At 48.3% G+C, this 15,084-nt stretch overlaps 1 protein-coding gene across 2 annotated transcripts in view; it reads right to left on the reverse strand.

Annotated features, from left to right (window-relative positions):
* LOC140409045 (NAD(P) transhydrogenase, mitochondrial-like) overlaps positions 1–15,084 on the reverse strand; it is a 343,808-nt gene that overhangs the window by 295,043 nt on the left and 33,681 nt on the right. For both annotated transcript variants that reach the window (XM_072497085.1, XM_072497084.1), the window contains exon 2: positions 11,430–11,609. In XM_072497085.1, coding sequence (XP_072353186.1) covers positions 11,430–11,559 — 130 coding nt within the window. In that variant the 5' untranslated portion in view covers positions 11,560–11,609. The remainder of the gene's footprint in view (positions 1–11,429; positions 11,610–15,084) is intronic.

A 15,084-nucleotide genomic window follows, 5' to 3' on the forward strand; every position in this document is an offset into this window, starting at 1 on the left:
GCACCCGGAGGAATCCCACGCAGACACTGGGAGAATATACAGACTCCGCACAGACAGTGACCCAAGCCGGGAATAGAACCCGGGTCCCTGGCGGTGTGAAGCAACGGTGCTAACCACTGTGTTACCTTGTAAACCACAGATCGAACAGACAAAAAAATACTTGTGCTTTCTTCAGTCATTTTACATAATTATTCTCGCGTTTGCCTGTTTTCTCCTCACGTCCTAGCGAAGGCAACACTGGCCTTCATTTATTGATGTTGGACACGATTCTTCCAAAAAATAACTGTATCATTTTGGGCGGGTTTGGTGGGGTGTTTCCCACTGGCTTTTTAGGTAAGATTCAGACCTGTATTCACCTGTACTTAAGTCATTTTTTGGGGCCCAAGTAAGTTTCTCCCAGGTCCAGTCCATACTTAGAAATGTTTTCATCAGTGGGGAACTGAACTCGCCAGTGAGACTGGCTCCTCAGAGATTGAAGTGCCATTGTGAAAGGTTACCCCGATTTATAAGTGGGCTTGAGGTTCCCTCACATTCTTCACCCACGGACAATGGCAAACCCGCAGACATGGGCATCACCCACCCCCCCCATTCCCCAGGTGTGCACACTATGCTATGGGGTCGCTGAGTGCCCCCCCCCCAACCTTTAGGATCCCCTCTTCAGACCTCCTTAGGCCTCCATCCCTGGCACTGCTGACCTGGCACCCAGGCAGTACCCTTGAAACCCTGGCAGTGCCAACCTCCCAGGGTGCCCAGGGAATGCCAGGGTACTCTCCGGCCCGATCCCTGACCAACCGGGGGCTTCAATGCCCTACAAGACCCGGGGGTGGCCTACACACCTGTCTCCACTTGTGGAGACCAATATTATCCAACGCCTGGGTGAGGCCTCATCGGTGCGGCCAGTGTCCCCGGGAGCCAAGAGAATGCGGCCTCAACCCAGCTGCGCCTACTAGATCATTTGATTATAATTATCTGAATCACGCCCGGTGAGGACGTGATCCAGATCGTGTCGTGCACTGTAGGTCGGTTGGCTCGCATGCGGATTTGCGCCCAGCACAAAGTCAGATTTGAGCCTCTCCCACAATGCCCCCAGTGCAACGAGTTCGATGCCAGGTGCAACGCGGTGGGAAAATCGAACTAGCTGTTCCACGTAAAACAGTTGGAAAAATTTAAACATTTGAGCATATAATGTCATTTCTGGAAACAATGCCAAGACTAATTTAAAATAAAAGCACTCCCAAATGGAATATGCCAGCTATTAGATATGACTATGAGCTGCCTCTGCTTTTAGGACCAAGAAGAGGAAACAAAATGGGCTTTGTACTCAATAATACAGGTTTGTTAAAGAAATATTTTCTTTTCTTTTAAATAATTCAATTATAAAATCTTATTAATAGGCCTCAAAATGCTTTATCTGGTTTAATGTATCTATATTCAAACACCTTCCTGGAGCCATATTTTAAGAGGAATTCACAAATCAGCGTGGAGATCAAGGATAGAAGTTTTGAGTTCTCAGCACCAAGCACGTTTTGAATCGCCTCAAAATGGTGCCTGACTTTAACACAAACTTCCACAAAGTGCTCTTCCTTAAAAATATTCATAGGCTCTGCTTCCACTGCCTTTTGAGGAAGAGATCTCTGATAGAAAACAATTCTCCTAATCTTTGTCTGAAATGAGCGACCCTTATTCTAGATTCTCCCACAAGAGGAAACAACCTCTCCATATCCACCCTGTCGATACCCCTCAGGATCTTAAAGGTTTCAATCAAGTCACTTCTTACTCTTCTTTTTTTATTAAATATTTTATTGAAAATTTTTGGTCAACCAACACAGTACATTGTGCATCCTTTACACAATATTATAACAACACAAATAACAATGACCTATTTTATAAACAAAAAATGAATAAATAATAAATAACAAAAATGAAAACTAGCCCTAATTGGCAACTGCCTTGTCACAAGTAACACTCTCCAAAAATATAATTTAACAGTCCAATATATAATTATCTGTAGCAACGACCTATACATGCTATACAGTATATATTAACAACCCTGAGAGTCCTTCTGGTTCCTCCTCCCCCCCCCACCCCCCCCACCCCCCCCCCCCCCACCCACCCCCCCACCCCCCCCCCCCCCCCACCCCGATCCTGGGCTGCTGCTGCTGCCTTCTTTTTCCCATTCCGTCTATCTTTCTGCGAGGTATTCGACGAACGGTTGCCACCGCCTGGTGAACCCTTGAGCCGACCCCCTTAGGACGAACTTAATCCGCTCTAGCTTTATAAACCCCGCCATGTCATTTATCCAGGTCTCCACCCCCGGGGGCTTGGCTTATTTCCACATTCGCAATATCCTGCGCCGGGCTACTAGGGACGCAAAGGCCAAAACATCGGCCTCTCTCGCCTCCTGCACTCCCGGCTCTTGTGCAACCCCAAACATAGCCAACCCCCAGCTTGGTTCGACCCGGACTCCTACTACTTTTGAAAGCACCTTTGTCACCCCCATCCAAAACCCCTGTAGTGCCGGGCATGACCAAAACATATGGGTATGATTCGCTGGGCTTCTCGAGCACCTCGCACACCTATCCTCCACCCCCAAAAATTTACTGAGCCGTGCTCCAGTCATATGTGCCCTGTGTAATACCTTAAACTGAATCAGGCTTAGCCTGGCACACGAGGACGACGAGTTTACCCTGCTTAGGGCATCTGCCCACAGCCCCTCCTCGATCTCCTCCCCCAGCTCTTCTTCCCATTTCCTTTTTAGTTCATCTACCATAGTCTCCCCTTCGTCCCTCATTTCCCTATATATATCTGACACCTTACCATCCCCCACCCATGTCTTTGAGATCACTCTGTCCTGCACCTCTTGTGTCGGGAGCTGCGGGAATTCCCTCACCTGTTGCCTCGCAAAAGCCCTCAGTTGCATATACCTGAATGCATTCCCTTGGGGCAACCCATATTTCTCAGTCAGCGCTCCCAGACTCGCGAACTTCCCATCCACAAACAGATCTTTCAGTTGCGTTATTCCTGCTCTTTGCCACATTCCATATCCCCCATCCATTCCCCCCGGGGCAAACCTATGGTTGTTTCTTATCGGGGACCCCCCCAAGGCTCCAGTCTTTCCCCCATGCCGTCTCCACTGTCCCCAAATCTTCAGTGTAGCCACCACCACCGGGCTTGTGGTGTAGTTCCTCGGTGAGAACGGCAATGGGGCTGTCACCATAGCCTGTAGGCTAGTCCCCCTACAGGACGCCCTCTCTAATCTCTTCCACGCCGCTCCCTCCTCCTCTCCCATCCACTTACTCACCATTGAAATATTAGCGGCCCAATAATACTCACTTAGGCTTGGTAGTGCCAGCCCCCCCCTATCCCTGCTACGCTGTAAGAATCCCTTCCTCACTCTCGGGGTCTTCCTGGCCCACACAAAACCCATGATGCTCTTTTCAATCCTTTTAAAAAAAGCCTTCGTGATCACCACCGGGAGGCACTGAAACACAAAGAGGAATCTCGGGAGGACCACCATCTTAACCGCCTGCGCCCTCCCTGCCATTGACAGGGATACCATATCCCATCTCTTGAAATCCTCCTCCATCTGTTCCACCAACCGCGTTAAATTTAACCTATGCAATGTGCCCCAATTCTTAGCTATCTGGATCCCCAGGTAACGAAAGTCCCTTGTTACCTTCCTCAACGGTAGGTCCTCTATTTCTCTACTCTGCTCCCCTGGATGCACCACAAACAACTCACTTTTCCCCATGTTCAATTTATACCCTGAAAAATCCCCAAACTCCCCAAGTATCCGCATTATTTCTGGCATCCCCTCCGCCGGGTCCGCCACGTATAGTAGCAAATCGTCCGCATACAAAGATACCCGGTGCTCTTCTCCTCCCCTAAGTACTCCCCTCCACTTCTTGGAACCCCTCAACGCTATCGCCAGGGGCTCAATCGCCAGTGCAAACAATAATGGCGACAGAGGGCATCCCTGCCTTGTCCCTCTATGGAGCCGAAAATATGCAGATCCCCGTCCATTCGTGACCACGCTCGCCACTGGGGCCCTATACAACAGCTGCACCCATCTAACATACCCCTCTCCAAAACCAAATCTCCTCAACACCTCCCACAAATAATCCCACTCCACTCTATCAAATGCTTTCTCGGCATCCATCGCCACTACTATCTCCGTTTCTCCCTCTAGTGGGGCCATCATCATTACCCCTAACAACCTCCGTATATTCGTGTTCAGCTGTCTCCCCTTCACAAACCCAGTTTGGTCCTCGTGGACCACCCCCGGGACACATTCCTCTATTCTCATTGCCATTACCTTGGCCAGGACCTTGGCATCTACATTTAGGAGGGAAATAGGTCTATATTTCCCTCTTTTCCTTCTTTAAGAGAAGCGATATCGTTGCTTCAGACATAGTCGGGGGCAGTTGTCCCCTTTCCTTTGCCTCATTAAAGGTCCTCGTCAGTACCGGGGCGAGCAAGTCCACATATTTTCTATAGAATTCGACTGGGAATCCATCCGGTCCCGGGGCCTTTCCCGCCTGCATGCTCCTAATTCCTTTCACCACTTCTTCTACCTCGATCTGTGCTCCCAGTCCCACCCTTTCCTGCTCTTCCACCTTGGGAAATTCCAGCCGATCCAAGAAGCCCATCATTCTCTCCCTCCCATCCGGGGGTTGAGCTTCATATAATTTTTTATAAAATGTCTTGAACACTCCATTCACTCTCTCCGCTCCCCGCTCCATCTCTCCTTCCTCATCCCTCACTCCCCCTATTTCCCTCGCTGCTCCCCTTTTCCTCAATTGGTGTGCCAGCAACCTGCTCGCCTTCTCCCCATATTCGTACTGTACACCCTGTGCCTTCCTCTATTGTGCCTCTGCAGTGCCTGTAGTCAGCAAGTCAAATTCTACATGTAGCTTTTGCCTTTCCCTGTACAGTCCCTCCTCCGGTGCTTCCGCATATTGTCTGTCCACCCTCAAAAGTTCTTGCAGCAACCGCTCCCGTTCCTTACTCTCCTGCTTCCCTTTATGTGCCCTTATTGATATCAGCTCCCCTCTAACCACCGCCTTCAACGCCTCCCAGACCACTCCCACCTGGACCTCCCCATTATCATTGAGTTCCAAGTACTTTTCAATGCACCCCCTCACCCTTAGACACACCCCCTCATCTGCCATTAGTCCCATGTCCATTCTCCAGGGTGGGCGCCCTCCTGTTTCCTCCCCTATCTCCAAGTCCACCCAGTGTGGAGCGTGATCCGATATGGCTATAGCCGTATACTCCGTTCCCCTCACCTTCGGGATCAATGCCCTACCCAGCACAAAAAAGTCTATTCGCGAGTAGACTTTATGGACATAGGAGAAAAACGAGAACTCCTTACTCCTAGGTCTGCTAAATCTCCACGGGTCTACACCTCCCATCTGCTCCATAAAATCTTTAAGTACCTTGGCTGCTGCCGGCCTCCTTCCAGTCCTGGACTTCGACCTATCCAGCCCTGGTTCCAACACCGTATTAAAATCTCCCCCCCATTATCAGCTTTCCCATCTCTAGGTCCGGAATGCGTCCTAGCATCCGCCTCATAAAATTGGCATCATCCCAGTTCGGGGCATATACGTTTACCAAAACCACCGTCTCCCCCTGTAGTTTGCCACTCACCATCACGTATCTGCCCCCGTTATCCCCCACTATAGTCTTTGCCTCGAACATTACCCGCTTCCCCACTAATATAGCCACCCCCTGTTTTTCGCATCTAGCCCCGAATGGAACACCTGCCCCACCCATCCTTTGCGTAGCCTAACCTGGTCTATCAGTTTCAGGTGCGTTTCCTGTAACATAACCACATCCGCCTTAAGTTTCTTAAGGTGTGCGAGTACCCGTGCCCTCTTTACCCCCCCCCCCCCTTGTCGATTAGCCATCACCTTTTTCCAGCTCCTCACCCGGTTCCCACGCAGCTGTATCTCCCCCAGGCGGTGCCCCCCCGCCCATCCTCTCCCATACTAGCTCCCCCCTCTCCCCAGCAGCAGCAACCCAGTAATTCCCCCCTCCCACCCCCCCCCCGCTAGATCCCCCGCTAGCGTAATTACTCCCCCCATGTTGCTCCCAGAAGTCAGCAAACTCTGGCTGACCTCGGCTTCCCCCCGTGACCTCGGCTCGCACCGTGCGACGCCCCCTCCTTCCTGCTTCTCTATTCCCGCCATGATTATCATAGCGCGGGAACCAAGCCCGCGCTTCTCCCTTGGCCCCGCCCCCAATGGCCAACACCCCATCTCCTCCACCTCCCCTCCTCCCCCCATCACCACCTGTGGGAGAGAGAAAAGTTACCACATAGCAGGATTAGTACATAAAACCCCTCTTTGCCCCCACATTCGCCCCACCACTTTGTTCGAACGTTCTTTTTAATAACCCGCTCATTCCAGTTTTTCTTCCACAATAAAAGTCCACGCTTCATCCGCCGTCTCAAAGTAGTGGTGCCTCCCTCGATATGTGACCCACAGTCTTGCCGGTTGCAGCATTCCAAATTTTATCTTCTTTTTATGAAGCACCGCCTTGGCCCGATTAAAGCTCGCCCTCCTTCTCGCCACCTCCGCACTCCAGTCTTGATAAACGCGGATCACCGCGTTCTCCCATTTACTGCTCCGAGTTTTCTTCGCCCATCTAAGGACCATTTCTCTATCCTTAAAACGGAGGAATCTCACCACTATGGCTCTGGGAATTTCTCCTGCTCTCAGTCCTCGCGCCATCACTCGGTATGCTCCCTCCACCTCCAACGGACCCGCCGGGGCCTCCGCTCCCATTAACGAGTGCAGCATCGTGCTCACATATGCCCCGACGTCCGCTCCCTCCACACCTTCAGGAAGACCAAGAATCCTCAGGTTGTTCCTCCTTGCGTTGTTTTCCAGTGCCTCCAACCTTTCCACACATCGTTTCTGATGTGCCTCCTGCGTCTCCGTCTTCACCACCAGGCCCTGTATATCGTCCTCATTCTCGGCTGCCTTTGCCTTCACGACCCGAAGCTCCCGCTCCTGGGTCTTTTATTCCTCCTTTAGCCCTTCGATCGCCTGTAGTATCGGGGCCAACAGCTCTTTCTTCATTTCCTTTTTGATCTCTTCCACACAGCATTTCAAGAACTCTTGTTGTTCAGGGCCCCATGTTAAACTGCCACCTTCCGACGCCATCTTGGTTTTTGCTTGCCTTCCTTGCCGCTGTTCTAAAGGATCCACTGCAATCTGGCCACTCTCTCCTCCTTTTTCCATCCGTATCCAGGGGGGATTCCCTTCTGGTTTACCGCACAGTGTTTTTAGCCGTCAAAACTGCCGTTGGGGCTCCTATCAAGAGCCCAAAAGTCCGTTTCACAGGGAGCTGCCGAAACGTGCGACTCAGCTGGTCATCGCCGCACCCGGAAGTCCTTCTTACTCTTCTAAAAGTATATACAGCCCTAACCCGTCCAACCTTTCCTTGTAAAACAACCCGTCCATTCCTGGTATTAGTCCAGCGCTAACTTGGTAGAGATTTTGCACAAAATTTTAAGCCTATCTTTTTTAATGTCCAAGTGTTGGCCACTGCATGAGAATATATGTGGACCCAACCGCCATGCAGTATCAGCTGGTGATGTCTCATCTTCCAGCATAAGATACTGTGAAATGTCTCAGTATTGCCATGAAAACTAAGACCAAGTGTATGGGATCCCTGCTTACCACATGCAGGCACAGACAGTTAGCATCATGCCTGCGGATACCAATGTTGAAAGGAGTTTGGAGGATTTCACATGGGTTCAGCAATCTGCGTTCCTACAGATTACTAGGATTGCTGAGACACCGCGCCCCCTCCCCTCCCACCACCCTTCTGCCCGATGGAAGTGGTTGGAAGGGAGTATAGCCCGGGTTGGGGGGGCCCTGCTTTTCCAAGGCAGCAGGAAGTGTAGACCGAGTCAATGGATGGGAGGCGAGTCCACATGATGGACCGGGCTCTGTTCATGACTTTCTGTAGCAGGGAGTAGGGAGTTAGGAGGCGGGTTACTCACCTCAGAATTCCTAATTTCTGACCTGCTCTTGTAGTCAAGGTATTCATGACTATTTCAGTTTAAGTTTCTGGTCAATGGTCACTCCAGCTTGTTGATGGGGAATTCAGTGATAGTAATGCCATTGAATGTCAAGATGAGATGATTATATTCAATCAATCTTGGAGATGGTCTTTGCCTGGTACTTGTTGGCACAAATGGTACTTGCCACTAATCAGCCCATTCCTAAATGCTGTCCTGGTCTTTCTGTATGTGGGCAGGGACTCCTTCAGCACCTTAAGGTCCTTTAGAGGATGAGAAGGGAGATTTAATAATGGGAGATGAGGAAATGGCTGAGGAACTGAACAGGTTTTTTGGGTCGGTCTTCACAGTGGAAGACACAAATAACATGCCAGTGACTGATGGAAATGAGGCTATGACAGGTGAGGACCTTGAGAGGATTGTCATCACCAAGGAGGTAGTGATGGGCAAGCTAATGGGGCTAAAGGTAGACAAGTCTCCTGGACCTGATGGAATGCATCCCGGAGTGCTAAAAGAGATGGCTAGGGAAATTGCAAATGCACTAGTGATAATTTACCAAAATTCACTAGACGCTGGGGTGGTCCCGGCGGATTGGAAATTAGCAAACGTGACACCACTGTTTAAAAAAGGAGGTAGGCAGAAAGCGGGTAATTATAGGCCAGTGAGCTTAACTTCGGTAGTAGGGAAGATGCTGGAATCTATCATCAAGGAAGAAATAGCGAGGCATCTGGATGGAAATTGTCCCATTGGACAGACGCAGCATGGGTTCATAAAAGGCAGGTCGTGCCTAACTAATTTAGTGGAATTTTTTGAGGACATTAACAGTGCGGTAGATAACGGGGAGCCAATGGATGTGGTATATCTGGATTTCCAGAAAGCCTTTGACAAGGTGCCACACAAAAGGTTGTTGCATAAGATAAAGACGCATGGCATTAAGGGGAAAGTAGTAGCATGGATAGAGGATTGGTTAATTAATAGAAAGCAAAGAGTGGGGATTAATGGGTGTTTCTCTGGTTGGCAATCAGTAGCTAGTGGTGTCCCTCAGGGATCAGTGTTGGGCCCACAACTGTTCACAATTTACATAGATGATTTGGAGTTGGGGACCAAGGGCAATGTGTCCAAGTTTGCAGACGACACTAAGATAAGTGGTAAAGCAAAAAGTGCAGAGGATACAGGAAGTCTGCAGAGGGATCTGGATAGGCTAAGTGAATGGGCTAGGGTCTGGCAGATGGAATACAATGTTGACAAATGTGAGGTTATCCATTTTGGTAGGAATAACAGCAAAAGGGATTATTATTTAAATGATAAAATATTAAAACATGCTGCTGTGCAGAGAGACCTGGGTGTGCTAGTGCATGAGTCGCAAAGAGTTGGTTTTCAGGTGCAACAGGTGATTAAGAAGGCAAATGGAATTTTGTCCTTCATTGCTAGAGGGATGGAGTTTAAGACTAGGAAGGTTCTGCTGCAATTGTATAAGGTGTTAGTGAGGCCACATCTGGAGTATTGTGTTCAGTTTTGGTCTCCTACTTGAGAAAGGACGTACTGGCACTGGAGGGTGTGCAGGAGATTCACTAGGTTAATCCCAGAGCTGAAGGGGTTGGATTACGAGGAGAGGTTGAGTAGACTGGGACTGTACTTGTTGGAATTTAGAAGGATGAGGGGGGATCTTATAGAAACATATAAGATTATGAAGGGAATAGATAGGATAGATGCGGGCAGGTTGTTTCCACTGGCGGGTGAAAGCAGAACTAGGGGGCATAGCCTCAAAATAAGGGGAAGTAGATTTAGGACTGAGTTTAGGAGGAACTTCTTCACCCAAAGGGTTGTGAATCTATGGAATTCCTTGCCCAGTGAAGCAGTAGAAGCTCCTTCATTAAATGTTTTTAAGATAAAGATAGATAGTTTTTTGAAGAATAAAGGGATTAAGGGCCGGAAAGTGGAGCTGAGTCCACAAAACATCAGCCATGATCTCATTGAATGGTGGAGCAGGCTTGAGGGGCCAGATGACCTACTCCTGCTCCTAGTTCTTATGTTCTTATGTTCTTAATGAATCACAAATAGAACTGGACACTGCAATCATCATTAAACATCCGCACTTTTGACCATATGTTAGAAGGATGCTCATTGATGAAACAACTGAAGATGGTTGCGCCTAGGACACTGCCCAGAGGAACTTCTGCAGCGATGTCCTGGAGCTGGGATGATTGGCCTCCAACCACCACAACCATCTTCAATCATAACTCCAACCAGTGAAGAGCTTTCATCCTGATTTCCATTGACTTTAATTTTGCGAGGGCTTCTAGTCAAATGTTGCTTTGATAGTAAGCCTCATCTCTAGAATTTAGCTCTTTTGAACATATTTGGACCACGGCTATAACTTTTACCAATCCCCTTATTCCCTCTAAATAACATTTGAGTGTCAGCCGTGGCTCAAGTGATAGCATTCCTACCTCCAGTCACAAGGTTCTAGATTCAAATCCTGCTCCAAGAGCTGAGCATAAAAACCAAGGCCAGCACTCCACTGAGGTAGTTCTGCATTGTTGGAGGTGCTGTCAGATAAGATATTAAACCAAGGTCCAGTTTGCCTCTCAGGTGGATGGAAAAGATCCCAGGAGACTATCTGAAGAGGAGCATGGGAGTTATTCCTGGTTCCCCGGCTGATAAATATCCCTCAATTAACATCACAAAAAAAGCCTTTCTGATCGTTATCGCATTGCAGTTTGTGAGAGATTACTGTGTCCATAGATTGGTTGCCATGGTTCCTACAAAAATACTTCATTAGCTTTTCTTATTTTTTGCAAAAGATATATTTGAAGCATTTTTCTTACTCGTCACAGCTCATTTTTCCAAGATTGGCCCCAGAGCCTGGCTAATTTTAAAATGTTCAATTAATATTATTCATTAGATAAATTTTAATATCTTGTTCTTATATTTTTAATTCAGTGGTCATTTTAATTTACATTACAATTCTTCAAATTGTAATTTTACCCTGTTAACTCCATTAGATGACTGATCTTCTCCGTAAACAGTTTTCCATTTCCAATTCAATGCAATTATTGCAATATTTTTACTCAAATCATATTAATCATCACTTGTATATTTCATTATTTTCTTATTCTAAGTCATTCTTTATGTTATTTTGGTTAGTTCTTGCTTGCAGGGTGACGAACAATTAAGATTATGAGGCAGCAGAGAGCATCACACCGGGTAAGGTTTGGAACAGATACGACAACAAAATTGTCAACCCCGACAAGACATCACCCACTTGTGGGTGTATCCTCAGAGAGTCACAGCTGGAAACACCACGGTAGATCACCAGTGGATTTCCATCTTTATACATTACTTCCAAACGCAAAATTATACAAGTGACTGCCTCTACATGTTGTTGTTCCTGTACCTGGCTTCTGACACCAGAGGGCCTGGCGAGTTGTAAACTGTCGTAAACAGTGGGTCTTCACTATCTTCAATTTTACTGGTACCACTGTACTGAAAAGAGGACTGGAACAGCTGCGTAGAAGGTGTGCCATTCTGGGGGGAAACACGTGCCACCGCCGCCTCTCCAATCCTCACCGTGCTCCTGCAATGCAGAGAAAATCACAAAACAAGGTCCTTCAGCGAGTGTTCTGCTAGTAACCACAAACTATGCTAAATGCTATAAAATGAGCTGGACTAAATATCTTCAGGCACTAAATTGGAGAAAGGTGCAGAAACCACCAAGCATGACTTTAAAAATATGTATTTTTATTAGGTTTTTCCAATCTAACACCTTCACAACCACATTCAAACAACAATTACAATATTCAAACAACCATTGCAATATTTCAACCCACCCACCTTCCCCAACCCCAGAACCAAAACCAAAAAGAGCAAAATCCAATTCCCCCCGAGCATCCCCTCCCCCACATCTGACGGTGACCAGCTCCTTGAAACGAGCAACTGCCGCCTCAAATAGAAGCCTTCCATTGGCCCTCTCAAGATATACTTGATTTTGTGTAAGAACTCCGTCATTAATCACGCCACGGCACTGGACGGGACCGAAGACTTACATCTGAACAGCAGTCCCCTTCGGGCTATCAGCGAGGCGAAGGTCAGAGAATCTGCCTTCACCCCCTTCTGCAGCTCCAGTAAATCTGAAACCCTAAAGATATCCACCAAAGGGCAAGACTCCAACTAACCCGATGAATTCCCAACATGGTGCTGAAGGAGATCCAAAAGCTCATAAGCTTAGAACAAGACCAGAACATGTGTGTGGTGCGCCGGAGCCCTAGAACACCGCTCACACCTATCCTCTACATCCGAGAAGACACGACTCATCCGTGTCCTATGAACCACTTTAAACTGAATCAGACTGATCCTAGTGCACGAGTGGGTGCAGTTGATTCCGTGTAGAGCCTCGCTCCAACCCCCCCCCCTCCAAACATCTGGCCCAGCTCCCTCTCCCAGCTCCCTCTCCCACGTCCTCTTAAGCCCATCCAGTGGAACCTGTTCCATTAACAGGAGCAGACTTTAAATGTCCGATATCTTCCCTTCCCCTGCATCCATCACCGAAAGAATCCTATACATCGACGAGTGGAAGGAAGAAATCTCCTTGCGTACTTCCCTGATAATACCAAAACAAGTTAGCTCTTGGGAGCCGGTACTTGCCCACCCACTTCCTCAAAGTCAGCGAACTTCCCATCTATAAATAAATCTCCAAACTGCTCCAGTCCCTCCTCTTCCACGTGCAAAACACTGAGTCCAAGGCCGCCGGTACAAAACGATGATTCTCACAAATTGGGATCAACAATGACAGAGCAGCCAGCTAAAAGTGCTGCCTAAACTCCATGTTCTCAAGATGGCCACCACCACCGGACTGGAAGTCCATTTAGCCGAGGAGAACGGAAGAGGAGCCGCAACTAAGGCTCTCAAACTGGAGCCTCTGCAGGCACCTCCCCCTCATCCGCCCCCACATGGACAACGTCCCCCGTACTACCCTCTTACTATTCCCCACCCAATAATAAGATAACAGATTGGGTAACACCAGGCCCCCAAGCTTCCTGTCCCTTTGTAAAAATACCCTGCAAATCCGTTGGGTCTTACCCACCCAAATAAAAAAAGATAACATTTTACTGACTTTAGCAAAGAAAGATTTAGGGAGGAAAATTGGAAGGCAAAGAAACAAAAATAAAAACCTATTCATTTTGGCCAACTGAACCCTACCCGCCAAGATCAACAGGAGGTTTTCCTACCTCTTCAGATCAGCCTTCACCACATTGACCGGATCCCCAAAATTAAATTTATGGAGTGAGGCCCAATTGTGAGCCAGCCAGATTCCCAGATAACGGAAGCTGGACCTGGCCAGGCAAAAGGGCAACCCCTCCCTGGGAGATTCGCCGGAAAGCATTCACTTTTACCCAAGTTCAATTTATACCCCGAGAAGGTGCCAAACCTCTCGAGCAGCTTCATTATCTCCTCTGGTGAGAGGTTCGTCACAGACAACAACAAATCGTCCACATACAATGACATCTTATGCTCCCCCCCCCCCCCCCCCCCCCCCGCCGCCCCCTCTCTCTATCCCCCTCCACTTCGTAGATGACCCCAGCTCTATGACTGGAGGCTCAATTGCTAAGGCAAACAATAGCGGAGACAGTGGACACCCCTGTCTCATGCCTCTCATCAATTGGAAATACTTGGAACTCAAAGCATTCTTATGAAGGCTAGCGATGGGGCCATATACAAGAGCTGGATCCAAGCTATAAATCTGGGCCCACAACCACACTTCCAAGGATCTCAAACAAATAATTCCACTCCACCCTATCAAATGCCTTTTCCACATCTAATGAAATAATAACCTCTGGCTCAGCGGCTGGAGAGGGGAACAAAACAACATTAAGCAGTCTCTGAACACTGGTTGACAGCTGCCTACCCTTAACAAACCCCGTCTGCTTCTCCAATATAAACCCTGGGAGGCAGAGCTCCAGGCGCATAGCCAAGACCTTCGCCAACAACTTTGCATCTGCATTCAGTAGTGAAATAAGGCGATATGACCCACACTCTGCCAGATCCCCATCTTTCTTTAAGATCAATGAGATTGACGCCTGCGCCAATGTGGCCGGCAACGTCCCCCGAGACATTGAATCCTTCAACAAAGAACAAAGAAATGCACAGCACAGGAACAGGCCCTTCGGCCCTCCAAACCTGTGCCGACCATGCTGCCCGTCTAAACTAAAATCTTGTACACTTCCGGGGTCCGTATCCCTCTATTCCCATCCTATTCATATATTTGTCAAGATGCCCCTTAAATGTCACTATCGTCCCTGCTTCCACCACCTCCTCCGGCAGCAAGTTCCAGGCACCCACTACCCTCTGTGAAAGAAACCTGCCTCGTACATCTCCTCTAAACCTTGCCCCTCGCACCTTAAACCTATGCCCCCTAGTAATTGACCTCTCTACCCTGGGAAAAAGCCTCTGACTATCTACTCTGTCTATGCCCCTCATAAATTTGTAGACCTGTATCAGGTCGCCCCTCAACCTCCGTCGTTCCAGTGAGAACAAACCGAGTTTATTCAATCGCTCCTCATAGCTAATGCCCTCCATACCAGGCAACATCTTGGTAAATCTCTTCTGCACCCTCTCTAAAGCCTCCACATCCTTCTGGTAGTGTGGCAACTAGAATTAAACACTATACTCCAAGTGTGGCCTAACTAAGGTTCTATACAGCTGCAACATGACTTGCCAATTCTTATACTCAATGCCCCGGCTAATGAAGGCAAGCATGCCGTATGCCTTCTTGACTACCTTCTCCACCTGTGTTGCCCCTTTCAGTGACCTGTGGACCTGTACACCTAGATCTCTCCGACTGTCAATACTCTTGAAGGTTCTACCATTCACTGTATATTCCCTACCTGCATTAGACCTTCCAAAATGCATTACATCGCATTTGTCTGGATTAAACTCCATCTGCCATCTCTCCACCCAACTCTCCAATCTATCTATATTCTGCTGTATTCTCTGACAGTCCCCTTCACTATCTGCTACTCCACCAATCTTAGTGTCATCTGCAAACATGCTAA

The sequence above is a fragment of the Scyliorhinus torazame genome, chromosome 3 (assembly GCF_047496885.1).
Source record: "Scyliorhinus torazame isolate Kashiwa2021f chromosome 3, sScyTor2.1, whole genome shotgun sequence".
In the NCBI taxonomy this organism is placed as follows: domain Eukaryota; kingdom Metazoa; phylum Chordata; class Chondrichthyes; order Carcharhiniformes; family Scyliorhinidae; genus Scyliorhinus; species Scyliorhinus torazame.